Genomic DNA, 27,854 nt, shown 5'->3' on the forward strand with positions numbered 1-27,854 from the left:
TTGCACTTGAGGTAACCAGCCATCTTGGTGTGGCCAGGATTGTCCTGGTTTTAGCACTGCAAGTCTCGTGTCCCAGGAGACCCCTCCATCCCAGGCAGAATGGATGGTTGGTCGCCCTGCGGGCACTAGCCTCCCGGGCTGTGATGACGACATTCTGACCACAAACTGTCCGGTCTGTATTTGAATATAAGCCAGTTGTTCTGTGCTCTGTCTGCCATGCTTTCTAGTTCTGTGCTAAAAATACCGAGTTCTGATTCAGGCGAGGAATTAAGGAACTGGAACTTTTCATGTATATTCTCCCCAGTGATTCTGTGCCACCATAAAAAACATGCATGTAACACATATATGCTTTAATCAGAGTTTAAATAGAAACCACAAAAACACCTACTGGAAAACATTCATTCTCTTTAGGAACAAGGTGGGGTTTTTTTCTTAGATTTTTATTTTTACACATTCTTGTGACATTTCCCTTTGTAGAGAACAGGAGGTTAGCAAGATCAGCTTTTTAGATGATTCCATTCTAAATATACATTTTAAACAATATCAAAACAACCAGTGGGAAGGCGAACATTCCATTAATACTGTTTTGTCTAAACAACAACAAATAGGAAGACTGGTTGTGTCTTCACCTCATCCAACCACAAAGTTGATTTCTATTGCCTCCAGAATGACTAGTTTTAAAGGACACGGAGCTGTGGGGTGACCTGTCACAGTGTCAAGCACAGCCTGCTCCTGGGTGATCCAGAGACCTAGTAACCAGTGACAGCTCATGATTCCACATTGGGAAATACTCTTGGCAGGATACTTCTTGAAGATAGGCATTGCAACATGGAGAAATAAATTTATTTATTTTCCAAATAGAAGGGGGTCACAATATTAATAACCTGTTCACATTAGCACTCATTTACAAGGTCATGAGCTAGGCTAGTGACATCAGACTAAGCCCACTTAGACTTACATAATAGACTCTCCATCTGTCTGTCTTGACATCAAAACAGTAGGCTGTCACCCTGCCCAAAGTCTCACCAATAAGTCACTTATACAAATATCATTACCAGTGACAGCTAACACAAAACCAGCCCATCTTTGACTGTATTAGAAATGAGAAGTCTTTGCCAAGTTTGCAAAGCCATCACCTCCATACCAGTTTGTGACAATCACTAGTTCATCTGGCAGATAACAAAGGTTTAAACTTGCAATTCAAATCAACTTTCTGTCTATACCTTGATCCACAGTGTTTTTAAAATAGATCATCCTGAAAGCTGTGCTGTGTTTCTCCTCTGCTTATCAATTAGGAAAACGTACTCTCCCTCAACTACCAGCTGTAACCATTTCCGGAAGCTGAGGAGATGTGCATCTTGGGGGTCTGAGGGCCACTGTGTAAAATCCAGAGGGAAGAGCCTCAAATGCCATAACCACCCCCCCATCATCATAACCTACCTGAGGATGACGTTACCTCGGATCATTATTCCTCAGTGCACTACAGGCAGTTCTACGATACTGTGTTAGAGGAAGTACAGTTCAGACAACATTATGTGAAAGAACCTAGTTTGGATTAAGCTAATAATGTGCTGCTAGAGATACTATTTTTATGTGACACTACACCTTTAAGATGGAAGCTTTAAAAACAATACCCTTGTGTAAGACAAAAATCCAATAGCGCACACTCATTCTAGCTTCTTAAACTTGGTGGTGTATGTATATCAGGTCCATGTTCTATGGCCGCGAGAGTAGGGCCTCTGCCTTCCTCCAGGGCCCCTCCTGGGTGCTTCAGTGCTGGGCAGCAGGCAAGGCACCCAGTTCCTTCCCTCAAACATCTTATTCTATTTAATGTATTACTCATTTCCCTGGACAAGACACCCCAACTGTAATGATTTCTGTTCAAAGTGCAAAAGCTTCAGTGAGGTTGGTTGTCGTTTTTCATCTCTAACTCTTGGAGCCCAGAAAGACCTCCACCCCATTAGTGGCGGGTTGGAAAGGGCTTCTTTGGGAGGCACGGTCCACCTGGTGCTTCCAATTTGACTGCGCATCAACCATCTTGCAAGTCCACCTGTAGTCTGAGCATCAACATTCTCTTTATTGTCTTCAGGGTCTACCTCCCACCAGTGAAATTAAACGCTTAGGTGCTAAGGGATAAGGTGCAGAGCTGGCTATTCCAGAACTTAGGTTATAACAAAAATGTGTATTTAGACTGTGCACTACTTAATGACCTAGTGCCGCAAAAAAGAAACGGTACTTTAAGCGATTCCCGCTAATCATTTCCCCTACACACCGGTCCAGTGCAGGGTTCTAGGAACCTGGGCAGACAGAGCAAGTATGTTGATTTAAAATATCGCATTAGGCTGGAGCTGTCCTCTCCATACATAAAATACTATATTTTTTTAAAGTTCTGCACACAGAAAGCAATTCATTCAAGCCTTAAAATGAATTTAACTCTATGACAAATAACTTTTTCCTAAAGATGAAATCATTTAGATTTTTTTTTTAATGTAAGCAATCTGCTTGTTTCCTACAATTTCTTTTGGAAAAGACTTTGGAAAGAGAAAAATGTATTCATTTTTCCCTTAAAATGTTAGTTTACTATTTCACATTAGCACATGCAAATAAAATTTAAATATATTACTTTAATCTGGTTACTGTTTAGGCATCTTGTCTATAGATAATTATAGTTTCAAACAGATGCAAGGCATTTCTGTGACCAGATGCAAACCTGGTAGAAATCGTCTCTAGGAGTGGAGAGAAAACTCCAGAAAAAGGGAACTTTTAAGACTAAAAAAACAAAAAGTATTTTTGTAAAAGTTTCAACTCAAAAATGAAAATCCAGTGCCTTTTAAGGCATGAATGAATTTGAAACCTTTACAGATTACAAAGTAAATTGACACCGCCTGGAGCATTGTTTGAAGAAAGTAAAAAAAAAGGGGAGGTTTTAATCAAGAGCCTCCCTCCCTTAAAATAAGTAAAGGCCTTTGTGTGTTGGTATGTCACAAAATAAGATACCATTTAAAACAAATCTTTCTGTTCATCAAAACCAGTCTCCCTCATTCTCCTCCTCCTGATTGTCTAGATAGAGGAGGGCAACTTTCTTTTCATCTGAAATCACCGACCTTTGGTCTACCATCCTCTGTAGCTGCACCATCTTATCAAACTCGGCCTGCTCCTTGCCCTCTTCCCCGGGGGCCTGGCGTCCATCCCCAGCAGAGCCCTGAAAGCTCACGTCGGCTGCCCGGGCACTTCTACTGCCAGAGTCTCTCCAGGCACCATCGTCGGACACGCTATGAACTTCCGCTTCCGTCCCTGCAGGGAAGAAGACTGTAGCCTCTTGTGTCCAGCTGGGGGTCACCTCTATGTTACTCACATCCATCTGAAAGGTAAACGAAGTTTCTTTGGGCCCCAGTGCAACTTGCCTTGGTGTTCTGCTGCTGTCTGCTAACTTGCCTAGCTCAGGGGAATCCACTGAACCAGCAAGCGCAAATGTTTTGGAAATAGGTCCTCGGAAGACAACATGTTCAGAGGTTTCGGTTTCCGTAGGACCTAGCCGAATGTGCCTAAAGGATCTGCTCATGCCCGATGTCGCTTCTGTCCCTGACATGTCTCCCACACTAGCCTCCTGAGGCGATTCAGACACGGCCCCTCGGAAGCTGCTCTTTTCAGTCATCAGGATTTTCCTACCCACGGTATAACTACGAGTGGCCTGGGTCACGTCTGCCGAGCCCTCTCTGTGGGCAGTGCTTTCTGAGTCGCTAGATTCCGTGGGTTGCAGAACTATCTGCTCGGTGGTCTGATGCCTCTGAGGCCCAATTTTGACGTGCCTGATGGCTGTGCTATTCCCTGACCACTCTTCAGTGTGCACAGAAGCTCCTCTGACGCCAGACTCCATTTTGTCTGAAAGGGGGGCTATGAACTGGATTTGCTCACTGAACCCCTCTCTAGGGTCTAAGTGAAGGTGCTTTACAGAAGTCTGGGTACCCACTGACTCTTCTGTTTCAAAATAATCACCAACCTTCCCTGCCCCAGAAATGGGGCCCTGAAAAATAATTTCCCTCTTAGCATGAAACTGTTTGGAGCCAAATGCGCTGTTCCTCCCCGATCTGTTGGTATCTGCGGAAAGCTCTGCCGGGCCAGGCTCTTCTGTGCCCCCCGCCTCCTCACAGGCAGGGACAGGCCCTTGGAAGAAGACTTCTTTGGACACTTGACTTTGATGGGGACCCAACGTAAAGTGCCTCACTGACCAGCTGGCTCCAGCTGAGCTCGCCGCCTGACTTAAGTCGCCTTCCCCACTTACCTCCACCACTTCTGCAGTGGGTCCTTCGTGTGAGACTTGCTCAGTCCTCCAAATTCCAGTGGGGCCTATTTTAATGTGCCTTACAGACTGGCTTACGTCCTCTAACACATGTGACTGGGCAAAGCCCCTTGGGCTGGTGACTTCCACGGTGGCCGACACAGGACCCTGGGAAGTGACCTGCTCTGTGCTGTGAGCCCGGCCAGCCTCATCATCCTCACCAGAGGGGCTGTACAGTTCCTGGGTGGCCCAGCGCTTGAAGCGAAAGCCAGGAGCTGGGGCCTCTGCTCCAGCCTCCCTGTCTGGGCTTCCAGGTGTTGGGCTGTGTGGCTTGGTCAAACTGTCTCGTACCACCGATTCCACGGCTTTCTCTATTTCACCGGCTTCATCTTTGCTCAGCTCCTCCAGGTCTAACTGATCGGCACCCACAGTTCGCGAGAGGTTGACTTCAGCGACTAAGGTCACGGACTCACTGCCAGAGGTCTGGACTTTCTTTACATCAACTGAAACATTCCCTGGCCCACCTTGACCCTCCCTGGTGAGGGCAGACAGCTCTTCCTTCATGCGCTCTGGAAGGCTTTCTTCTAGCTGCCCGATAACCTCCACCAGCTGGTGTCTGGGCTCCTTGAAGGCTCCCTTAATGGATGTGTGAAAATCATGTGGTATTTTAATTTCCTTTTCAATGACTGTGGGTTCAGCATGAAATTCACCACTTCTAGCTTGTTCTTTCCAGTGAGTAGAACCCACATCCCCCTCCAGAGAAGATTCTGGAACATCCAGTGGCTTTACAACCTTCTCTCCCAATGCATCATCACTCTTTATTCTTCTCCGAGTCCCTGGCACAATTTCATCTTGCCAAGAGTACCTGATGGTGGATTCTTCTTCAATGTGGATCTGCCCATACACTGAGCCTTCTTCTCTGTCATGCCCCCCGGTATGTTCATCTGGAGTCGACACAAAATAACTCTGCTCTCCCTCTGAGTCACCTGCCTCCATCACTTCCTCAACATGAGTTACATTCTCTTGGGGCTGCTTGGTCTTTTTATGTTGATTACCTGAGACTGTGATATCTGTCTCTCCATAACCTTCCTCCTCCTCAACAAGCCCCTTCGAGCCCGGAGACACATCATCGACCTCCTCCACTTCGAATGGGGTAGAAAACTCATCTGCCCTCTCGCTGCCTACATAGCTCACAGGCTCTTCAATGATCTCCACGTTGACAACTTTTGCTCTCCCCTCTCTTCCTTTCAGACCAAGATTGATGATATCTCCTATCATCCGCTCGGCTGATTTTCCTTTCAGCTCCACCTTATCCTTAACATCCTTGCTTAAAAGGTAGTCCAGGCCAGCTTCATTTGAAACATCAATCTCTTCAGTCAGTTTCGACTCCACGACTATCTCAGTCTTTGTCTTCCTGTCAGCAGGAAGTTCTTTCCTGTTCACATAAGTGACTTTTGTGTCTGGAAAAGCATTAGCAGATGCTTCTGTATCAGGAGACTGGGTAAACTGCTTCAGAATACTGGACACGATGTTCTCTGCAATGGTTTCAGTTGTGGAATCACCTTTCAGAGAGCCTGTGGTGTCGCTAGTGCCCAAGGTGAACCTTGCCTCTCTCGTTTCAACCCCTCTACCCGGACCATCACCAGCATCCTTCTTCAGGGGTGTCTGGAAACCTTTTGGAGCCACCTCTGGGGTGCTGTCCTGGGATACTTCTAGACTGACTGGTATCTCTCTTTCTCTCACACTTTTCTCCTTCAATGACTCCTTCTCTTTCGCCTTTTCCCTCATTTGCTGGCTTTCTCTCTTTCTTGCTTCTTTATCTAACTTTGTCAGTTCTTCCCACCTTAAGTTTCTCTCCTCTGAAGCCTTCTCTTTAGAATCAAACATTTTCTCTTCTCGCTTTGTTTGGAGGGTTCCTGGTCTGTTTCTCTCTTGCTCCCTCATGGCTTTAGCTTCCGTTTTCTTTTCCAAAATGACGGTCCTCTCATCGGACCAAGTGCTTTCAGAAGCACCTGCCGCCACATTGGCCTGACGTTCTCGGTATGACTCTTGGGCAACAGTGGACTCTTTGGCTAAATTAGTGGGGACGTCCTTTGTACCTTCAGTTCTTGGTCTATTGGGGAATGTTTTCACTTGAGCTTCCGTATTTCTTAAAAGACCATGAGCTGATGATACAGTTCTATAGTTGGGTTGACTTTTGGCAGTTTTTTCATAAGAGCTTTCCCGCTGGGTAGTGGTAAACGAGGAATATCCTGAGCCCAGGAAGTCTCTTCTGGCAGTGCTTCCAATGGCTGGCTGAGATCCGGAGTAAGCCGACAGGTTAGAATGCAGCCCCGGGCTGTGACTGAAGCTCACTGAAGGCACTTTCTGCCTTGGAAACAGATTTCTTTCATTTTCCCTCTGTAACACCGAGCTGGTATACTGATAGGATGTGTTTCTGAATTCTGTAGAAATTGAACAAAGAGTTCATTAAAATGATAGTCATCATTACCTTTTTTCATCTGAAAACCATCACCACAGGTCAAATCTCATCTCATCATAATAAATACATACTATTACCACAGGGAGGTTGGTATAAATATTTTCAATCCCCAAATTATTTCTTTTGTAGTTTCAAAAATCCTGTTACAACAAAATATAGCACTACAAATCCTTCAGCACAACACTTTTCTCCAGTTACTGATCTTAACATTCATCTATCTTAACAAATATATCAAACGTGTGATCAGAAAGCATGGCACATGGGCCAGAGAGGTTAAGGAGTGCTAGTTTTTGCCACCAAAATTTCACAATATTATGATAATTTGGAATCATTCATTTCTACTTTGTTGAGATAAGTTTATTTTACTTATTTCAGCAGAGAAGAGCTTCATGATTACAAAGTAAAGTACATAATTACTAAGCACTAAATGGCATTATCCCTCCATCATTTAATATGCTCTTATTTTTCAATGATTTCCATGTTGGGCCAACAAGTATTGAAGAATTTAAATTGAAATTAAAAAAAATTTTAAGCTTCCTGATTTCTTCTATTTTTACATTTCTATTTTTACAAACTTCTCATTTGAAAAGGTGCCAGAGCAGGAAGCCAACTAGTCACCAACACTACAATCTGTTTTCATGTCATGATCCTGGGGTTGGGAGGCAGTCCACGGGACTTCCTGCTTTGCTCTGGACCATCTGAAGAGAGCGCTACCCTTGAAGGGGTCCAAACTCCACCAGGGTACCTGCTCTTAGGAATGGCAGCTGGTGGGTAGAGTGTGGCCGGGAGCACCATCCACCCTGAGAACACTCCTTGTGCACACCCACACCCTATCCCGCTAAGCTGGGCAGAGCTTTCTTTTCCCTGGTCTCCCTAACAGCAGCGAAGGCCAGGGGCCTCTTTAGGACAGATGCCAAGATACAGGAGAGCGACCAGGTCACAACATTTTCTACAGAGATTCCTCTTTTCAAGTCAACATACTGATCCTAAACTGAGAAGTCCCAGAAATTGAACCCCCAGGAAACAGTGCAGGAACCACCTGGTTTTTAATTAGGGTTCAATGAGAAATACGGAAAATCATAGACTGGTTTTAGGCCTATCATCTTGTGGGCAAGCAGCCAGCATTATTTTATGCAATATTACAAAAGAAACATACATGCATTAATAAGCATTGATAAATTCACTATCTAGGAATGCATCCATACATTTATTCAGTGAACAGTTAATGCGCACCTGTTGTACAGGACACGGAACTATTTGGAAGCTCAAAGCCTAATAAAAGAGTTCACAACCGGTACTCTTTATTTTAATGCTTACTTCCTTTTGGCATAATATATAATTTCTAAAATAAATTTACTTTACAAATACTGTCTCTATATCCTTTAAGAAGCTGGAAAAAACAATGAATGAATGAAACAAGTTAACAGAGATACCCAGTAGCCCTCTTCCTAGGCTCCAAAATCACAGCTCAGAGTAAAAGATTAGCAAGCCTGGACCTAGACTGTTGGTCCTCCTCAAAGTTTGGTCCTGGCCTGTTTCTCTCCCCTCTCTCTAAGTTATGTATTAGACTTTCAGACTTATATCCACACGTGAAAAATTTAGGTGACTAAGTAAACCTTGAAATCTGGTGAATGAATAATTCTTACTTTATAGATGTCATATATTAACAGATGCCAGGCAGACTGACTAATGGCCACTTCCATGGACATCTCTGCTTTTTTCAACCTTACTCTCAAAATCAGAAAGCAAACTTTCTGGACATTGTCTAAGAGCAAATCCCTTCCAGTCACGGATGACTGGAACCAGAATTATTATTCTGAACCCAATGACCTATCAGATCTGTGAAGGGCCTAATAGGGATGCTGTTTCTGAAAAATAAAGATGGAAAGTGTTATTTTCTTAAAAATCGACCATCTATCTAGATTGGCTGTTAATCAAATATTCTCCTGATAGAGGTACCAAATACATGTATTCCCAATTTGCCATGATTTAGAATATGATAATACTCACAGAGACTGAAACCATGCTGAGTAAGGTATATATTGAACATGCTATATGTAATTTAATCTGCCCTTGCTTAGCCAGAAAGCTCTTTAAGATTCTATGGGGCTTTAAAAGTTTTTTTTTAAAGTTATCCTACAAGTTCTTAGGGTCTTTCTAACGAACACTAACTCGCTCATGTCGGTTCTGCAGCTCCAGGAAGCATGGGGTTTGTCCTGAAGCCTTAGGCCTGAACCAAGACATACCTAGGGCACCCGGCAAGACCTGCCGCACACATCAGCCTGCGCTGCCCATGCCGACCGAGGGTGGCGGGAACGGTGTAATTGCTCCCTGCTCTGTCCCCGGTGGGGTAGCAAGTTCCAGAGTGTTCACTGCCTGCTGCACAAAGTAATACCTCCTTATACTTGAGTCAAAACCACAAGTCTTTGGTCTGTAAAGGGCGTTCCCTCCCAAGGGTGTGATCAACAAGTCATGTTCACCTTCTCCTCACCCTTCACCCTTACCAGGTCTCCGTTAGCCCCTTCTCCTCCCTCCCCACATTGGGTAAGAAGCACCCCCAAAATACAGGCTAGATAAACACGTGAGTTTATCAAGCACTTTCCCATACAGTCTCATTTACATTATTATTTAAACTATGGCCCATTAAATAAAATCTATTTGGTACTTATGAGAGGGATGAACGACCCTTCTCACAAGTTATCTGAAAAATCATATCTAATCCCAATTCTTCCAAATAAATGATGCTTTGCTATTTATCCATGGAATGAACCCATTCAGATGGAAAGCATCTTAAAGTTAAATAATCAGCTTTTCTTATATTTACCTTGTGGCATGTTTTCAATGTGCTTAGTAAAGATCAATATCTCCGGATTACTTTCTCCTTCCAGTAAGGCTCTGTAAAAATAATTTTCAAAAGAAAGTTCATTAGGACATAAAACAGCGAGAAGTTCCTCTATCAGCCGTGGCATGTAGTATTTGGTCAATGACCACATTGTCACAGTGTCATGTGTGTTAGGACTCATGTCTGAAGATGCTGCACCACAGGGCTGCAAGCCCACCTCAGCAGACCTGGCCGGACAGAACATCTGTCCAGCTGAATGAACAAAATGAGGGGACTAGGGCTTCAGAAGTATTGCAGAACCAGGCCCTTCTTGAAAGCCCTTCCAAGCCCAGGGCAAGGAGGAGGAGGAGATAGATATGGGCCCAGGAGGGGAGGTCAGGGGTCTGGGCTCTCTGGGACGTGGAGAGGGGCCCATGTGTGGCACATCACCCCAGCCTAGAGGGCCCCAGAATAATTACAACCCCCACTGGGGTCCTTCTGGAGTCACAGGTCGGGGGTTGACTAGGAGCACAGCAAGGACATCTGTTCGTAAATAAGGCAGCCAGACTGCACCTGTGGTTTTCAAACTGCGTTCCAGGGGGACATCCCAGAGATAAAAAAAAATAAAAGAGGAGAGATGGAAGGCAAGCAGGAGAAGAGGAGGAGAAAGAGCTACAGACCACACCCTCCACCATCACCATCCGCAGGGGCATTTCATCCACAGAAGAATCTTGTTATCTCCTTTAATAAAATGGCAAAAAGCACTCGACTAGGTGATTTCCCTTGGGCTACATCTAGCTCCAAAAGTCTAAAACTGTCGAGTCTTCATTAAGTTGTCATTCACGCCTATAATTCAGTCCCCGGTGCTGAGGAGAGAGTGGACACGTCAGGCTGTGGGCCCGACAGACCCCGGTGCTGGGGGTGGGTTAGCACTGGGATGTCCGTGGCTCACAGAGACCCCTAAAATGCTGGCTGCTGCAGGCACAACAGTTGTTCAGTTGCTAGAGCAACATGTGACGCCACTAACTTCAGTTCCAAGAAATACACTGTAGATGGCGAAAGGGCAACCAGAAGCAGGGCCCACTTGGAAATGCTGATATCACCCCTGAGAGCTGGGCACGGGAACACAGGAGGGACGCCAGGGCCGAGAGGGACTCGGCGGGTCAGGCAAACCGGCGCCGAGTTCCCACTCCACTGATTCAAATGGGGTGATTCCCACAGATGCGAGAAGCCTGGGGCAAATGGAAGAAAGCACAGGAGGCCGCCTTCTGAGGAAAAAAGCCAAGACAATGGCGAGAGGGGTTCTACTCAAGGTGTGCACTGATGGGTTTGCCAGGGAAGCAGCGACTGAAGTGCCCATGTGTGCAGATGCGGGAAGACCAGGGGCCGTGTCCCAGCCCCAGCCCTTCCACGGGAGGTGAAAGCCAGGAAACAGGACACCAACCCATTAATCCCACACCCACATGACAAAGCGTTTTAGGTTCCGGGAACAGAAATAGCTTCCATCACCGAGAAAATTCCAAGAGGAACGTTCAGGTGAAAAGGTAAAAGTCAGACTCTGAGGGTCTGCACCCCAGGGTTACAGCAGCAGAAGAGGTGGCGTCCTACCGCCAAGGGGCCAGGGTGGCGCTCGGTGAGAAGGCAAGTTCTATTTCAGATCCTCCCTCGGCCTGTGCAGCAGGAGCCTCGGGTTGCCACAGGGCTCTCACTCGAGCTGCCCAAGCCAGGGCAGAGAGAGCCTGTGAGGAGTCCAGGTCAGCAGAGAAATCAGTGACAGGTCCCGTGGGGGGTGTGGGGGCACTCAGGATAAAGAAGATCCCCTTGGGGGAAAAGATCTCCCCTCACCCCTCAGAGGGGAATGGTTTTTTCCTCTTTCAGGGAAAATCCAAACCATCACCAAACCTTTACTGAGTTCAGGACCCTGTCGTACATGGGAGGGGGCACCAGCCACAGAGGGGCTTGTGTGGTCGGGTGCAGGTCACAAACACCTCCCGTACCCAGGGCCTTTACTAGCCCTGGCTAAGACTGAGCACCAGGCACGGCTCTCACCCTCCGGTCTGGGACCTCACAAAGGCCTCCTAGCAACCCCATGTGCAGGGCACCCCGATGACAAGCACCCTGGCTCTGTAGGTGAGGCGACTGCAGCACAGGGAGAGTGTCTTGGCCAAAGGCACACAGTTCACCAGCAGAGAGGGAGCTGGAACCCAGGCAGCCTGAGCCTCGACCCCTCCCTTGCAAGCTGCTTAGACGTCCCTGTGAGGCCAGAGACGTCGGTATCTCACACACATTTTAGAAAGAACAAATCCTTCAGACGGACCCTCCAGACCAGAGGAATGAAAGCATATTCAACACCTTTAGTGATTTCCATCAAAACGCCCCTACAGGGTCTCCCATAAGGTATGAAGCTGCCCCTGGGGAAGGACTCAGTTCCACTTCCGCGTCCCCCTCTCGGTGCCTGGCTCCTAGAAGGCAGGGCATGTGTCACCTTCTCCACCTGAGTGCCCAGCACAGGGCCTTATAGGCACAGTTGAGACACTGGTCATTTAATTCATGCCTTAATTAACTGTACATACAACCCCCATGACACACATGGTATTCTGCCCTCCACCAGCACAGCTCACAAACTAACAGAGCAGAGGCATAAACGAGACCACTGACCACTGTAAGATTTCCTCAAAAGCTCTTAAAAGAACATTTTCAAGGAATAGACTCCTACAACTTTAAGAAATGGGTAGAGCGTTCTCAGGTTATTTTGAGAGCGCTGGAGGGAAACTGCCTCCCAGCCATGGTGACATGGTGACAGTGAGAAATGCCAACCCCCTGAATCACGGGCTATTAGTGAACATTTCACACAGTGCCACAGGTTGGCAGTCTCTTAAGCAGGAAAAGAAGCAAACATGTGAGGGAAAACCGAGTCCCTGGCCTCATTAGAGTCTGAGACAAATCCATAGCGCAGAGTGAGCTCTAAAGCGGCCTCTGGCCAGGCTCCAGGTCCTAAGAAACTACCCCTTGTCCTAACTGGGCCCCAGCAGGGCTCTCCGTCTGGGACAGATTATCCTAATGGAATTGCAGGGATATCCGCTGTTATTCGGCACTGTGGGCACCAGGTTGCTTCACTGTATACCCACAATAGATGAGGACAAGGGTGATGGAGGAAGGACAGTCAGAGGATGTTTCCAGAAGCCACACCAGTAGGGGAGCCTGCCACTCTGGTCCATGGATGGTTCACAGCAGGTGGGGAGCCTTGGGAGATGAATGGGGGACTGCCTGTCACCCCAGACACTGGACTGGGAAGACAATGGATGAGGGGCGGAGATGAGAGAGAGGGGCAGAATTCCATTCACAGGACCTGCATCACCATCTGTATCAGAACAGTCTGCCCCAAACCACGGGCATCATGTGAAAGATAACAGTGAGGCGAGGGTACCATACCATTTTCGATCATTTCCTCTGTGCCCAATATTAAATCACATCCTGAAAGCCTATTCATCAACTCTAGGGACTGAAAAAAAAATCAGATGAATGACAGAGAGACCAAGATTACTAATAAAACAGAGAGGGAGCACAGGGAGTGGTTAATGGAGCAACCTCTGGAGTCTGTTGCCTGGATTCAAATCCTGGGCCTTGCTGCTTCCCAGTTCTGCGAACTTGGCCAAGCCGCTTGAACCTCTGTGACTCAGTTTCCCCATTTCTGAAATGGGGAGCACTCACAGGTTTGGGGTGGTAATTAAGTAACTGGAAAGTTCTTAGAAGAACGGCTGTCACAGAATAAGTGCTCAATAAATGCTAGCTATCATGATCACCATCATCATCACCATCTTCTACTGACCTCAGAAGAAAACTGATCGTCAGTTACCCAAAGTAGTTCAAGAGGGGAACAGATTCTGGATAACCTAAAATCATAGTGACCTGAGGATTAATTAGTTTATGCAATGATGTGGGAAAGGCTAGCAACCAAATGTACCAGTTGATCTTCTCATTTACGTATGCTTAAAACTACAAGATTTTCTTAATTTCAAATATTCATGTAATAACCAGATAAGTCTGTGTTAACATGGTTTTATAAGTTTTCAAGAAAGTAGAATTTAATTTAAAAAAACAAAACGTACGTCTTCAAGCCTTGAAAAATCCTAAGGAAATGGTTTCCTTTGGACAGACACGTGAAAAGGTCTAAAATATGATGGAGCAACCAGAAATATCATTAAAGTGATGAAATGACAAACGTCGGTAATCTCTATTGCTTCATTAGCAGTGTAAACCTAGAGACCGAATCATGGGTTCCTCAGTTAAAACACGCTGTTTCTGCCCGCTGCAATCAGACAGAGGAAAGAGAAAGCTTTTCACATCCTCCCCCTACATGCAGAGATCTGCAAAGAACATTTTTTGATGTTGTCTCCAACCTATAAACTTTTAGAAGGACTTTTGCCTTAAAGAGCCCAGACAGTAAATCTTTGCATTACATTTTCATATCTGGCCAGGCAAGACTCCCTTTGGTATTTTTCTTTGGAAAAATCATTTTGGCCCTGCTTTCCATTTTTTTCCAGTGAAATTTAAAGCAATTGTTATATCCTTCACCCCCAAAACATAAAAAACAAAGCCTCTTTTTAAATTTTGATGGAGATTGCATCATCTGTCTCCCAGATCACAAATCCAGGACAGGCCTCTTCTTACACACACAGTTTCCACATCCTTCAGTTTTGTGGGGTTTGGAGTCAGTTTATTCCTGGGTATTTTTGCACTTTTTGTTTCAATTTTGAATATCTTTTTTTTCCATTATATTTTCTAAGCTTATTCCCGATGCTTGGGTTCTGTTCTCTTTTTTTTTTTTTTGGTGGGGAGGCTATTTATTTTCTAACTGTGCTTCTACAAGCTCTCAATCTATGTCGTTTGGACCAGATCTTCCCGTCAGCAGTGGGAGGGGTCCAGGACATTGCAGGTCCTGGAGGGTCCCACAGTTTTCACCATCTTCAGATTATCGACTACTTAAGAAGCACCTGCTTTATGGAGCGGCCTCGGTGTTGGGTGGTCTAGTCTGCAAGAGTATGTGATGGGCAGCCCATTTCTCCCACGTTCCTAACCAGAAAGCTCCCCCCACCCCCAGGCCCCTCCTCACTGCCCACACCAGCCAGGCTCTAAAAACTCTTGGTCAGCCCTCTGCTGAGGCTCCCTCAGCCACTGATGTCAGGTCCTCACCACCTGAATCTCCGACTATAGGAACCTGCTGAGGCCTCCCCACACCTACTCACAGACACACACACACCCCTTCCACCCCAGCACCCCAGCCCTCCAGCACTCCACCTGCCAGCGGCCGCCTCCGCTCCCCATGGCGCTGGCCCTGGGACCGCCCCTCCGCCTGCCACAGATAGTCCCACCTCAGTCGGCTGGCATTCAAGACCCCTTCCTCCACTTATTTTCTCTTCCTGACTCGCCCACCTGGAGCTCCTTCCTGCCTCCTTTCTGCCAGTCCAGTTCCTCTCTCTCACCTTCCCCAACCCACCCCCTCAAGGCCCAACTCAAAGCCCACGTCCCTTGGAAATCTCTCCCCCTCACCTCGGCCTGAAGCTCTCTGACCCTTCTCTGAATGGGCTTTATCTGACCCTGTTAGGTGGCAGTAAACCATCTACGGTATTCTCTTGGAACATGCGTTATATGACTTGAACATCTCGTTTGACTTCTTACCTAAGCATCCTGTGTCCCTCCTCCCACACCACCCCCTACTTCCCACCTCCCCCTCTCCTACATGTCTGTTCAAATCTCCACCACCCTTTAAGACCCAGAGTGATCTCACCTCCCTCTTGAAGCCTTCCCTGATTCTCACAACTCCCTTCCCATCTCTGGAAACCTTGTACTCGTGTGTCGTCTGCGGCATTTTGTGGTGGAGGAGGCTACTCAGGTCCACGCCACCTTATCCACAGCATATGATTCTCAACACCAAGGCCACCCTGCCCATAGCTTTGTGGGACCCTCTGAGCCGGCACTGCACCCTACATGCTGAGTGTCTCTGAAGCAGCCTGAAGGCACAGATCCCAGTTCATAAAACCTGGCCTCACAGGTGTGGCTCTTGCCCACCCATTACACGTGGCCCTCCATGACAGGTCCCCAAAACCGAGCTGCCCAGGACACCCAAATGTTTGGCATTGCCATAGACACCATGCTAGCTCAGTCCTCAGGTCCTCACCCAGGCTGCCTCCTCTGCCTGGAAAGCCCTTCCCACAGGATCTCTTCCTGGCTTCCCTTTTCACAAGACCCAAGCACTGCCTCTTCCAGGAAGCCTGCCCTGCATGCCTTGTCAGCCCCATAGCACCCAACACATCACTAAGCCTGTCCATCCTTTGTTTCGTCCTCCAGACTGCTGTGAAAGAGAGGCCTGGTGTTTTCCTGATGCCCCTGGGCCACTTTACAAACAGTGGCATATACACAAATCATCCGGGATCTTGTTGCAAGGCTGACTTTGATCAGCAGCTCTGGGGTGAGCCCAAGATGTTGCATTTCCAACAAGCTTGCAACGCCTCATGATGCCGATGCTGTCAGTCCACGAGGCCCTGCGAGCAGTGAGGCCCTGGACCAGTGCTTCTCGACCCTGGCTGTACCTCACATGCCTGACCCCACCGCGCAGCCAATCTAACCGGGATCTCTAGGGGTGGGCCCAGGGGTCGATGCTTTTTCAGGTTCTCCAGGTGATCCCCAAGTATGGATGAGGCTGAGAACCACACCCTGTCCTGTTTCTGAGCATCTCCCCCCTAACCACTCAGCTCCTAGTAGAATAAACACTAGCGTTCCAGGAAAAACCCGTGATCACGTACCAGGCGGATGAGCATCTCCAGCCCCACATGACTTCCCTCATGACTGGCAGATGAGAGCAAGCACGGCCGTGCAGCCTGCTTCCTCCTGCACTCTCCCTCTTCTCCCAGCATCCACGGCCCCAGCCCAGCCCCACGGCCACTGCCAAAAGTCACCTGCGACGCGGTAGGAAAGGGCTCATTCTCACGTTCACCTGCCAGGTGAGGCGCCAGTGTCCTCCATGGCCACCAACTGGCCAACGAGGTGTGATAAAAACCTCATGCCTTAGACTCTGAGGTTTGCTTTGTTTTCATTTTATTATTTTATTAAATTATATGTTTACTTATAAACTATGAGTCTATATTTATAAATCATAAGTTATACTAGTTTGCTATTATTTTAATGTTTCCTCTTCACTGTGAAGGTTACCAGGAAGGGCCAAATATCTGGGTTCAGAGGGTTCGTGACACCTGAGAGCTGTCCTGGAATGTGCTTCCAGCTTAAAGAGCCACAGCCCCTCCTCTTACGAGATGTTTCGTCAGGATGATGACTGTCGACTAAGCCGTGCTGGGGGAAAGGCCACTGCAGGGAAAACCCGTGGCAAGTCACACGATCTCAGTCATGGAGGGCAATGCCAGCTGCGGTGTCTGCTCCCCCAGCTCCCTGCACAGCTGGACAGGGCTGGTGAGGAGCACCCTCCACAGGTCCCTGGGCTGTGGTCCCCGGGGGGGTTGACTGTCCCTGCCCCCCTCGGTAAGGCAGGGTATGGGAGGAAAGTCAACATCCTCAAAGATGGTGGGTCCAGGCTTGTAAAGATCAAATGCGCACTTGTGAAAGGGTGAGAGGGCAAAGGCCACTAACACAAATAGGAATTTCATACCTGCCCTCAGAACCTGGGCAGCAACACAAAACACAGAAAGAGTCACAGAAGAGATGACAAGGGCTTGTCTTCAGGACACCCATCAATGATAAAAAAAAAGCTAGGCTTTTGGCTTATACAAAGAAATGGGTTATATTCAACGGCCGTATGTCTTTCAGATCTGTGGGCATCTCACAGACTAAATCCTGAGCACTGGGAGGTGGGAGCCTGCAGCAATGCTAATCCCTGACGCTGGTATCTGCAGCTGGGTGGGGCCGGGCTCCTCATTTTCCCCATGCAAACTTTCAGAAAGACGTACAGTGAAATCAATCACTCGCTTCCCTAAAAGCACTGATGCCTCCTAAATTCCTAGGAGAGGGCCAAGTCGATCCCTATCGGGTTAGAGAAATGCCAGCCACAGACAGAAGCAGTAGCTCTGTCCCTGCTGACAGTCAGACTGCTGACAGGAGTGGAAAAGGCTCCCGATCAATGCCCTGAAGAAAAGTTAAGCTGCAGGGCTGTGGACACTTACTAAAGGTAAGGCCCTGGCCTCTCAGGCAAGATGCCCGCCTGTGCCCTCTGACTTCACAACCAAAAACTGGGGCAGGATGAAATGAGGAAGGAAAGAGCTCAAAATCCCAGAGAAACAAAGCACAGAATCAGTCTCCCGATTCCAACCCAGAGACCTGTTACAAAAAGGACACAGGAAGATCCAACTGCCTCTGCAGGGAAAAGAATCACCTGGCATCAGGTGTCACCTAACACAGGCACAGATGCGGGCTTTCTGGGCCGACCCAGCATCCGCTCTAGAATGGTGCTGGCTTTGGGGTTCCTCTCACCCCAGTCTCAGTCTGTGTGACTCATGGGAAGCTGACCCCCACCCCAAGCTCTAGAGCACTGTGCCACCCGGCCAGGGATGGGCACAGAACCCAACAGAGCCAGACAGCTGGGCCCAGGAGTCCTGCTGAGCTGGTTGGGACAGAGCCCCCTCCTGCAACCAGGGATGTGACGTTGCAGCGACAAGAGCACAGAGCTGCCTGGGGCCCATCCCGCCACCACGCGGGCAGAGCCAGGAAGGAAGAGACCGGAGAGGGTGGCAGGGACAGAGCGCCACCAACCTCATCCAGCTGTCCGGACCTACTGTGCCTGAAACTAAGGACTGTTTCAGTTATATGAGTAATAAATGCCGTTTTTGACTTGAGCCAGTCTGAGGAGGGTCTCTGTCACTTGTGAGTGAAAAAATCCTGATTGATGTATCCTTCCCCCAAATAAAGCCTGACTGTTTTGAAGTTTTCCTTATTAGTAAAGTTTAGATCATCTTCCTCAGCATTTATTTGAATACTTTATCAATTTAATTTTGTGATTGTTCACCCATGAGATTTCCAAGGAGCCTTGGGAAGGACAGGCCTCCTCTCCCCTTCCTATAAGCCCTGATGACCGTCCCCTCTGCAGGACTCAGCCACAGCATGGCTCTCAGGACAACCCCTCAATTCTCCTCCAACGGCTGCTGGAGCCCTGGGCAGGCCTCACCCCTTAGCGGCCCCCATGGGCCCAGGCCGGGGGATGCCCCATGGCCCCATGGATGGTAACAAGGGCGGTGATGAGAGGCTGGCTGAGGCAAGTCTTCCAGATCATAAAGACAGTGAGACCGGCCAAGGCTGCAGTGCGCACCACCAGCAACACCAGTCAGACACTTTCTTTTAATGGACATCAAAGCAACCCAGGCCACTTTGATATTCTCAGAGCAAAATCATGATGGGAAGACTGCACAGGTGGCCTGCAGAGAGTGCTGACCTAGGCCTGGCTCTGCCCCTAACCAGGGGAGTAGACCTTGGTCCCCTTCTTATCCTCTTAGGTTTAACTCCCACCATCAGTTAATGATGATGCCGTTGGAAGACGGCATCGAGGACTATCCCTTCTACTCATTTGCTAAGGCAGTTTCCAAAGTCTGTTCACATCCATGATCAATTTATGCTCACAACAACCCTGGGAATGAACGGGGCATCACGCCTACTCCACACGGTTTGGTGGGTAAGGCACAGGTCCCTCACCGCCCTGACCTCTGGCTTCCAGGACCCCCTCCTTCAACTGTAAAAGGGGTGAGTGGTATCCACCCACCAGAGAGGATGACTGTGGGCAGTGATCAGCTGCAAAGGACTTAGCACAGTGTCTGGCAGGCATTAAAGGCTCAATAATATTGGCTACTGTTCTCATTCTCACAAGTGAGGAACCTCGGTCCCTCAAATTCCTTCTATTGTCAGTGTCTGAGACCTGGGCCCTGCTGTACCAGTCCTCACTGAGCAGGAAAGCTGCAGGAAATAAGGGGCACCACCTCAACCCAATGCCGCTTGCCCCTCAGGGGCAGGAAGGGGAGCGCCAAGGGGACGCGCCGCTCTGCGGGCCCACAGGCCACTCCAGGGACACTGGACTGCGTTCTCTGCCCTGCCCAGGAGCCAGCCCCTCCGAGGTCTTTGTGACTTTTTCATCTCTGTTGGTCACCCCGCATCCAAGTCAACATCTTGACAAACACAGCCAGTTGCTTAGCATACCATGCTAATCTTTTGGCAGAGAGGCAGTTCTTCAAGGCCAAACCCGGGGGGAGTAGAGTCAGAGCCCTGGGATTTGAAGCAACAGTGCACAGGCAGATGGACTGGGACTTTCTGGGTTCGAATCCTGCCCTCCACTTTCTAGCTCTGCAGCTTCTCTGAGCAAAGTCTGTTCATCTGTAAACACAGTACTGAATTCCTGGGATCCAAGGAGCTGACACATGTAAAGCTCTTCAACTTTACAGTTGAAGGACATGCAAACACCAGGCAAGGGCGCAAAGCTCGGCTATCCCCATCACCAGGGGACACCTGCTCCACAATCTGAGTGAGGCCCCACTCTTCCTCCTCCCTTTGGCCCTGGACTCCTCCCCTGGCCACGCCAAGGTTTGATCTCTGTTTGTCACAAAGCCACAGGGACTCTGCAGGGGCCGAGGTGACTGCACACTGCCGGTTTCATCAAGGCAGACTCAGCACGGCGTCCTTACCGGTAGGTTGCCACCTCCAGGCTGAGGTTGGTCTTCACCTGCACGAGCTCCTGATAGTCCCGCAGCCGGTCGGCCATGGCCAAGGTGAGGGCCGCCTTCTCATCCTCCAGGCAGGCAATGCCTCTCTAAAGAGAACAGAGGGCTTTTAGATCAGAGGACTGGAACTTTGCTGGGTCGAACTTAAGGTACCAACAGTTCAGAACACAAAAAGAGATGAAAGACCTCCAGGCTTATTAAAGATGCCGTCATTACAAGGATGGTTTTAAATACTGTATTTCTTCTACATGGAAGATTTTTTTTATTGCATATGCAAGATTTTGATGGGACACTGGCTTCTCTGTTCATACTCTCTAGTAATAATGAAGGCTCGGGAGTTCATTAAGGCATCTGTGCAGTTCACACATCAGTCTGCTGAGGAAAGTCAAAACATCAAACTCAGCAACTAAGACGCTACTGAAAATAAGCCAAAACTAGAACACAGGGCTTTTACAATATTTAAAACAGAAGTCACACAAATTAGAAATAGAATTTCCCCTAAACTCATCATTTCCCCAATAATAAGCAAGTAAGTTGATACATTGTTCTTTGTTTCACCTAGAAAAGTTACTTTAAAATCATCTGGGGAGAAAAGCTACATTAATGAGACAGGAATATATTCTGGGCATAAATGTCAAAATTCAGACCCAGATATAAATATTCTTTTTTGACTGTCCATGTAGGACATGGTTAATGAGCGCTCCCTCAGCACGTGTTCACACCGCCCCCACGCCTGGTTAATTACATCTGTCCCTCCCGTCTCCCTGGCTGGGAGACACTGAAGGGCATGGCCGGCTGCCTTATGCATCTCCCGCCTCTAGAAAAACACCCTCCGCGTACAAGTCACACAGCACTCACTTAATTGGTGAATTGTATTTAAAATAAATGATCAAGATAATATTACCCTCCTCAAAATGTACCATTTTAAATTGTCATTTTACCATTAAAATTGACATTTTAAATTGTCAATATCTTTTAATTAATAAATACAATGGCTTCTTTGTACTATTTTACAGTTTTGTGTTTTTTTCTTAGTTGTTAACCAGTTACTCTGGGGAATAATCAACTGAGCAAATATTTAAACACTGAAAAAAGTCCATATACTTTAACTTCTGGTTTGTTATGGAAAACAGCATTATTTCTGAACACTACACTAACTAAACAGGCTACACTTTTAGATATTTAATCTTTGTGGAATTCAAAAATTGTAAGACAATCAGGAGAGGGAATTTCTTTTCATTCCTAGTGTAACCCCTCCACCAAAGGCACCTGGCAATATGCTGAAGGTACACAAGACACAGGTAACGTCTGCGAAACCAAGGAATGAACTTAACTAAGATCTCACACTGGACTTGCCATTTAAAAAATGTGTGATCAGTATGTAAACAATTCTGTTTCCCATAATAGTTCTATTGCTAAGCTAATAATTGCTGTTAGGTTCTCTTTGTGTATATAAAATGTGCTAAAAACAAAAACTGAAACCATTTAGCTTTTAAAGCAAAGGAGTAAATTTAAGAACTGCTAGCTAGTATCCCAGGGTGGATATATGTTCACAGCCCTCAAAGCTGGCATTGTAAATAGATAAAGAGGTTTACCAAAGCAGACCGTTGGCCAGTCTTGATTTAAGTGACAGTTACTAGACTTTAGTCATGATATTCATACCTTCTATAGTTAAGTTTCAGTGTTAAAATCCTACATTTCTGTTTTAGAGGGAATATAAACTCAGGTACAAGATTATAGTATAAAATGTGCTGTAAACATAAATATATTATTCCCTTCTACTGCAGAAAATTCAGCCTAAATATTAAAGCTTGAGAATTTGTAGTAATTTATTCTTCATAAAGAAGTTCAACAATGGTTAAATTGCTTAGAAAAAAATACCAGATGCACTCAATTCTCCAGCCACAAACCTCCTAAGCAGGTCAGGATTTCCCTGCCACGCCCAAGAGGTAGGCACGAAGATGTTCCCTCCTCCCAGACGGCACAGAAAAGTTCTGCACCCCACAAAACAGGAGGAGGAAAATCAAACTGTGTTTAAGGTAAAATAAGCATAGTTCCAACAACATTTCCATGTGAGTCAACTCTTCCTAAACTGTCAAAGGAAAATGAGCTGACTTTTGGAAGCAGGAACGTAAGACTTATTGGCTCCCGACCATGTCCACAGAAAGTGTAACCGACCCTGCTGGCTGAATAAAGCTTCAGACTTGGGCTCCACTTGGCCAGAAGTTTTCAAAGGGGCCAGGCCGGAGGCCCAGGAGCATGAGGCACTGAACACTAATTCTAACCCAGCAGAAGCATTTCGCCTAATGTTATCAAAGCTGGGAGAGAGGTCACCTTTTTTCGTTGCTATTTAGAGAACTTTTGGGCAGCATCACAACTGATGATGAAACGTGGGTCTAACACTGGTGTTAGTGTCCGAAGAATTCTCTTTCTCTTAATCAGACTTAAGCCGCTGCTTGCTGAGCAAGTCACACTGACATAATAGGAAGAGCCTGCAAATGTCATGGTCACGTCCCTCGCAATCTTGAATGCTAAAGCTTGAGGGAATTTAAATACTGTGATAACCTCATTTAGATACAAAAACTAAATGTATTAATAATAAGCATCGCCTGGATGCTAATTCAGTATTTATCGTTCTAGTCCAGACAACACCGTGAACTCCACACTCATCTTACAATTCCAGGTGGGCAGTTAGAGGCATCTCAAACTGAACTCTGATCTCCCACCCAAACCTGCCCTCCTGGACCAACCCCCTCAGCAAAGAGCACGCTCTCCTTCCTTCCAGTTGCTCAGGCCACAAGGCCTGGAGTCAGCTTTGATTTCTCCCTCTCTCCCACCACATCCAATCCATCCGCAAGGGCCATGGGCTTAAACTCAGAGCAGATCCCCTTCTCAGCCCCCTCCGTGCCGCCCCTGGCTCAGCCTCCAGCACCTCCTGCCTTGATTACTGCAATAGTCTCCTAAAGAGGTCTCCCCGCTCCCACTCCTGCTCCACACAGTCTATTTTCAACACAGCAGCCAGAGCAACTCCATCAAGACTGAGTCAGGTCACCTCCTGCCTCTGCTCAGAGCTTCCAGGGGCTTTCCATGGCACTCACGGCAAAACTCAGGTCCCGCAGCGGCCACTATCCCCCTCACTCACTCCACCCCACCCACCTCTTGGACACCGGGCACTGTTTCCACCTCAAGACCTTTAGGATCAAGGGACTCTCTCTGTGTTGTTCTGTTCACTGCTGTATCCCCAGCACTTAAGAACCAAGCTTGGCACACTATGTGCTCAACAGCGGTTAGCTGAAGGAATGAATTGAATGTGTGTACCCTGTGAGCTATTTTCCTTAACCCCGTTTCACAAATGGGGAAACTGAGACACAAACAGCGGCAGAGCCAGAATTCAGGCCCAGGTAGGGCAGCTACAGAGCCCTGACCCTTAATCACACAGCTAATTCAGTCCCCATTCCAATCAAAAGCAAGTTCTCATTCAATCATGTTCTGAGGACTTGGAAGTCTTTCACCAACAGTAAGCCTTGAAGGCTAAGAGCTCATTTTCACCAGCAAAAATCCCAATGTTTATAGGGTAAGGCTGGCGCAAACCACAAACATCTTAGGTTTTTGTACAAAGCCCCTTCCTGCAAACCGGGAGACAGGGTGTGTTACTCAGGCTTCACTCCATCTAAACCACATATAAAACCCTGGAATGTGGATGTCAGTTCAGCACATTGTTCTCTGGCAAATCTGAGGCGAGGGGCCTAACAGAGAGAAGGCACGGGGGCCATGTGGGAAGGACCACTTTTCCCAGAAAGAGAGTCCTAGCGAGCATCTCTCCCCCTCAAGCTGCAGAGGGGCCCAGACCCAGGGAGACGCTGGGCACTGTGTGGGGGCTCCTGGCTCCCGGGGAGGGGGGCCCACTAAACCATATGGAACACAGAAAAAAGTAAATGAAAGAGACTTAACACTGAAACCATTCTGACGACAGCCAGCTGGAAGGGTCTGATAGCGTTCTAGGCTTTTAGATTAACAGAGCACTGCTGGGCTGGCCCTTAGGAAGAACAATTATCATTATTCTACGAATGCAAAGAGAATACTAGTTAAAGGTTTATCTTTGATGGAACAGACAGAAGAGAGGAATGGGGCCCAGAGGTTAGATGCTCACGCACTGGAGCCTGACTCAAACCCTGGCTTAGTCACTTACTGACTAGGTGACCTAAGTGCCTCAGTTTCATCTGTAAAATGGGGCTAACATCAGTACCCACCTCATAAGACTGGTGTGAAGACGGAGAGTGAATATGTGTACCTGTGGTATCCGACACACAGAAAGCACTTGATGAAGGCTAACTCTTAGTAATGAAACACTTATTATGCACATTAGTTAAATCAGGTTTCATTATTTTCAGTCTCCCCAGAGTGAGTTTCTATAGAATTTGAAAAAATCAGGGGGTTGTGGTTAAATCATTGATACTTTTAAACAAAATTCCTACCATTTTTACACTAAGAAAAAAATACTAATGCTTGGTGTTGAATCTTTTGGAATGCAAGATGAAATACAGTTGCTTTAAGCTAACTGGAGAAAGATTCAGGATATGGATAAGGAAACAACCAGTACAATGCAACCTCGACAAATGGGAACTGAAAAAAATCCAAGTCCTTATTGCCCTTTTTCCCTGCCCATTACTTTTCGGGGAAAGAAGCAAATTCCAAGGAGAGAGGTTATCAGTGGACAGGAAGTTGAGGGTGGGATCCTAGTTCCAGGTCAGGTGTGACCCCAGGGAAGGCACTTCCTGGGTGGGCCCCAGGTCCGTGAATCAAAGAAGCGCTGGACAGTGATTCTAACTGCACTCCTCGAGCCCCGCCCCCCCCAATCAGAGGAACTCCCCTCTCATCTCTTTCACATCTGGGGTTGCACGTAAGATTTAATTAGCAGGAGAAGGGTTCTGCTGCTAAAAAAGCACACTGCAACCTGAGCTTCAAGGTCTGAAAGGAGCCAAGTGAGCTATGAGTGCAAGTGACTGGTGAGGATTTAGCCTACACAACGCGCCTCCAAGAAGCATTTTCCGAACCGATTTACACAACATGGGCCCTTGAGGTGGTGGTGGGTTCCCTACAAAGGGGGTTAGGGGGTAGTCCATTTGGCAGGCACTCCTTTTTGATTAAAAGCCCTGTGAAAGCCTACATGAAAGACACTTTTTAACTTGCACTCAACACAAGCATGGGGCCCCGTGGAACCAGCGTCCCTGGCCGCCGTCACTGGCAAGGGAAGTGCTCTCGAGTTGTAAGCTCTAGAAATCAGCACACGCTTCAGCCAGTCCCTGTCCTTGCTCCACCAACAACCCTAGAGGGTTGTCGAAACCCTTGAAAATTATGAGGTGGAGGCCAAACAAAACCCACAATCCAAAAGATTAAATTCCAAACAATTTAGGACTGTATTGCTTTACATGATTTCCCATCTAGCCTCCAGCTCCTTGAATACTGAAACCCCAGTGCAGCGCTGGGGACCCAGGGGGAAGTCAATGGATACTTGACCATTTGCGGACGGCTGTCACATCCCCACAGTTCTCTATGCCACACCACCATGTTCTCCTTCTAATTTTTTCCAAAAAAGCACAAAATCACTCTTAAAGTCACAAATCTTTAACTGACAGCTTCAAACTGTTCCCTTAAAATATTTCTGAATTCATGTGGATGTTATTTTAAACTGTTGTCCTGAGAACTACTGAGAGTATGATTTGGGAATATTTCCAATTCTGGCAGAGAGTGGGCAGGACCAGGGCCAACGCTAGGACTGGACTGGGTGTACATTCAATAAATCAGCCACAGGTGTCACCCTGTCAGTGTCAGAGGTCTGAGTTCTGCTTCTCCGAAATAGCAACTGTTTATATTACTCTGCGCTTGTAATAACATCCTGCCACAGAGACCCGTGTTTCCACCACTTTTACACTACCCAGAGATCTTACGTCAGTCAGCTCGGACTGTGAGAAAAACATCCCTAATTAAGCTCTTTTCTGCATTAAGGTTGCTGCTCCTCCCAAGAACAAACAAGGCAGCGGCCCAGGGAGCCGCAACCAGCGGCCTCCAGCTGGGAACTCATCCTGGCAAAATAAAAACCATTTTGGAAAACAATTTAAGTTTTTCCCAGGGGAGGCCTAGAGCCAACCAGGCTGCCATTTTGAATGGCTCCAGGTAAGGCCTTGACACTGCCTAGAAACCTTCCAACACTAGGACTTAACTGAGAAGGAATGAGCTGGCACCTCTGAAAGCCACTTCTGGAAGTCAGAAGGACTTCTCGATTGACTTTTATGTGAACTAGGTCTACGAAGCGCAGGCAACTGAGAGACCCTAGAGCTGCCAGGGTGGTTTGTCAGGATGCGCCCAGTCATGTCAAAGTCTAAAGAAGGTGACAACCTAACGAGATGCCGGGGATGGGGCTAGCCACCGGGACCTGCCACAGGGCACTCGCCTGCTCTTCTTCCAGGGCGACCCCTCAGCGCCCGGGTCCCCAGGCCGTTCGGGTACCCTCTGAGCCCGCCCCACCCGTCGGCGACGCCGCGCCCCAGGTGAACGCGCTGCGGGTCCAGAGAGCCCCGTCGCCCTCGCCCCCTTCCCACCCCCCCACTCCCCGCGCGCAGAGCGCCCGGAGCCGGGGCGGGGGCTGGGCGAGCGCACTGACCTGCCGCTCCTCCGCCTGCAGCTCGTACACCTCGCGCATCCGCAGCAGCTCGTCCTCCAACAGCGCGCGCAGCTGCTCCAGCTCGAGTGCCTCGCGCCGCAGCGCCTCCGCCTCCTGCGCGCACAGCCTCGTCTCCTCCTCGGCCTCGCGCCGGCTCTCCTGGCCGCGCCGCAGCATCTCCTCCAGCTCGCGCACCTCGTCCTCGTACAGCTGCACGGTCTCCCGCCACGACTCAGCCACCAGCAGCGCGTAGCTGTCGTGCACCTCCTGCAGGCGCGGCGGGGGCACGGAGGGGCCGACGGCGCGGGCGCGGTAGTGCATGGTCAGGCCGGCGGAGCGCTCGCGCAGCTCCCGCACGTCGCGTTCGTGGGCCTCGTCGAGGCCGCGGCGCTCGGCCTGCAGCCGGCCCAGCAGCTCCTCGAGGGCGGCGTGCGCACTCAGCGCCTCCTGCAGCTCGCGCTGCTGCGCGCCCAGCTCGGCATCCAGGCGGCCGCGGGCGGCGCGCGCCTCCTCACCGAGCCGCCGCAGCTCCCACAGCTCGCGCCGCAGGGCATCGCGCTCGCCCTCGGCCAGCGCCGTGGCCCAGCTCAGCTCGTCCAGCTGCTGCCGCAAGCTGCGCGCCTGCTTGGCGAAGCGGGCCTGCCCCTCGGCCCACAGGCTCTCCTGCCCGCGCCGGCTGCGCAGCTCCTCCTCCAGGAGCAGGTTTTCGCGCTCCAGCTCCCGCACCCGGCACACGTAGTCGTAGAGCCGGGCGTTGAGCTCCTGCAGCTCGGCCTTCTCAGAGCCCGTCTGCAGCCGCCAGGACAGCATCTTGCTGGGTGTACGGGGCTCTCCCGGCTGACCGGTTCCCTCCTGCCCTGGTCTTGTCCCCTCCGCCGCGCTGCTCCCGCCCCGCCGCCGCCCCG

The 27,854-nt window shown here is 48.5% G+C and overlaps 1 protein-coding gene across 2 annotated transcripts; it reads right to left on the minus strand.

The window, feature by feature from the left end:
* Window positions 1-335: 335 nt before the first annotated feature.
* On the minus strand, window positions 336-27,854 carry SYNM (synemin). 2 transcript variants are annotated; one of them, XM_004431905.3, is made up of 5 exons: window positions 26,950-27,853; window positions 20,253-20,377; window positions 9,586-9,656; window positions 4,283-6,723; window positions 336-3,361 (listed from the first exon to the last, which is right to left on the minus strand). In XM_004431905.3, the coding sequence occupies exons 1-5, from the start codon at window positions 27,757-27,759 to the stop codon at window positions 3,023-3,025; spliced, it is 3,786 nt and encodes a 1,261-aa protein (XP_004431962.2). In that variant the 5' UTR covers window positions 27,760-27,853; the 3' UTR covers window positions 336-3,022. The 2 variants fall into 2 exon arrangements, with proteins under 2 accessions (XP_004431962.2, XP_004431961.2); XM_004431904.3 differs by having other exon boundaries at window positions 336-6,723; window positions 26,950-27,854.

Source organism: Ceratotherium simum, chromosome 3 (genome assembly GCF_057802395.1).
Source record: "Ceratotherium simum simum isolate JZ-2026a chromosome 3, ASM5780239v1, whole genome shotgun sequence".
Lineage (NCBI taxonomy): Eukaryota > Metazoa > Chordata > Mammalia > Perissodactyla > Rhinocerotidae > Ceratotherium > Ceratotherium simum.

What these genes read in the sequence shown, in the direction of transcription:
- SYNM (XM_004431904.3), bottom strand. Translation starts at nt 27,759, where the DNA reads ATGCTGTCCTGGCGGCTGCAGACGGGCTCTGAGAAGGCCGAGCTGCAG. An exon ending in TGCAGGCGGAGGAGCGGCAG is followed by an intron (nt 20,378 to 26,949) that starts GTCAGTGCGCTC and finishes TGTTCTCTTTAG; the next exon opens with AGAGGCATTGCCTGCCTGGA. An exon ending in CATTGAAAACATGCCACAAG is followed by an intron (nt 6,724 to 9,585) that starts GTAAATATAAGA and finishes CAATTTCTACAG; the next exon opens with AATTCAGAAACACATCCTAT.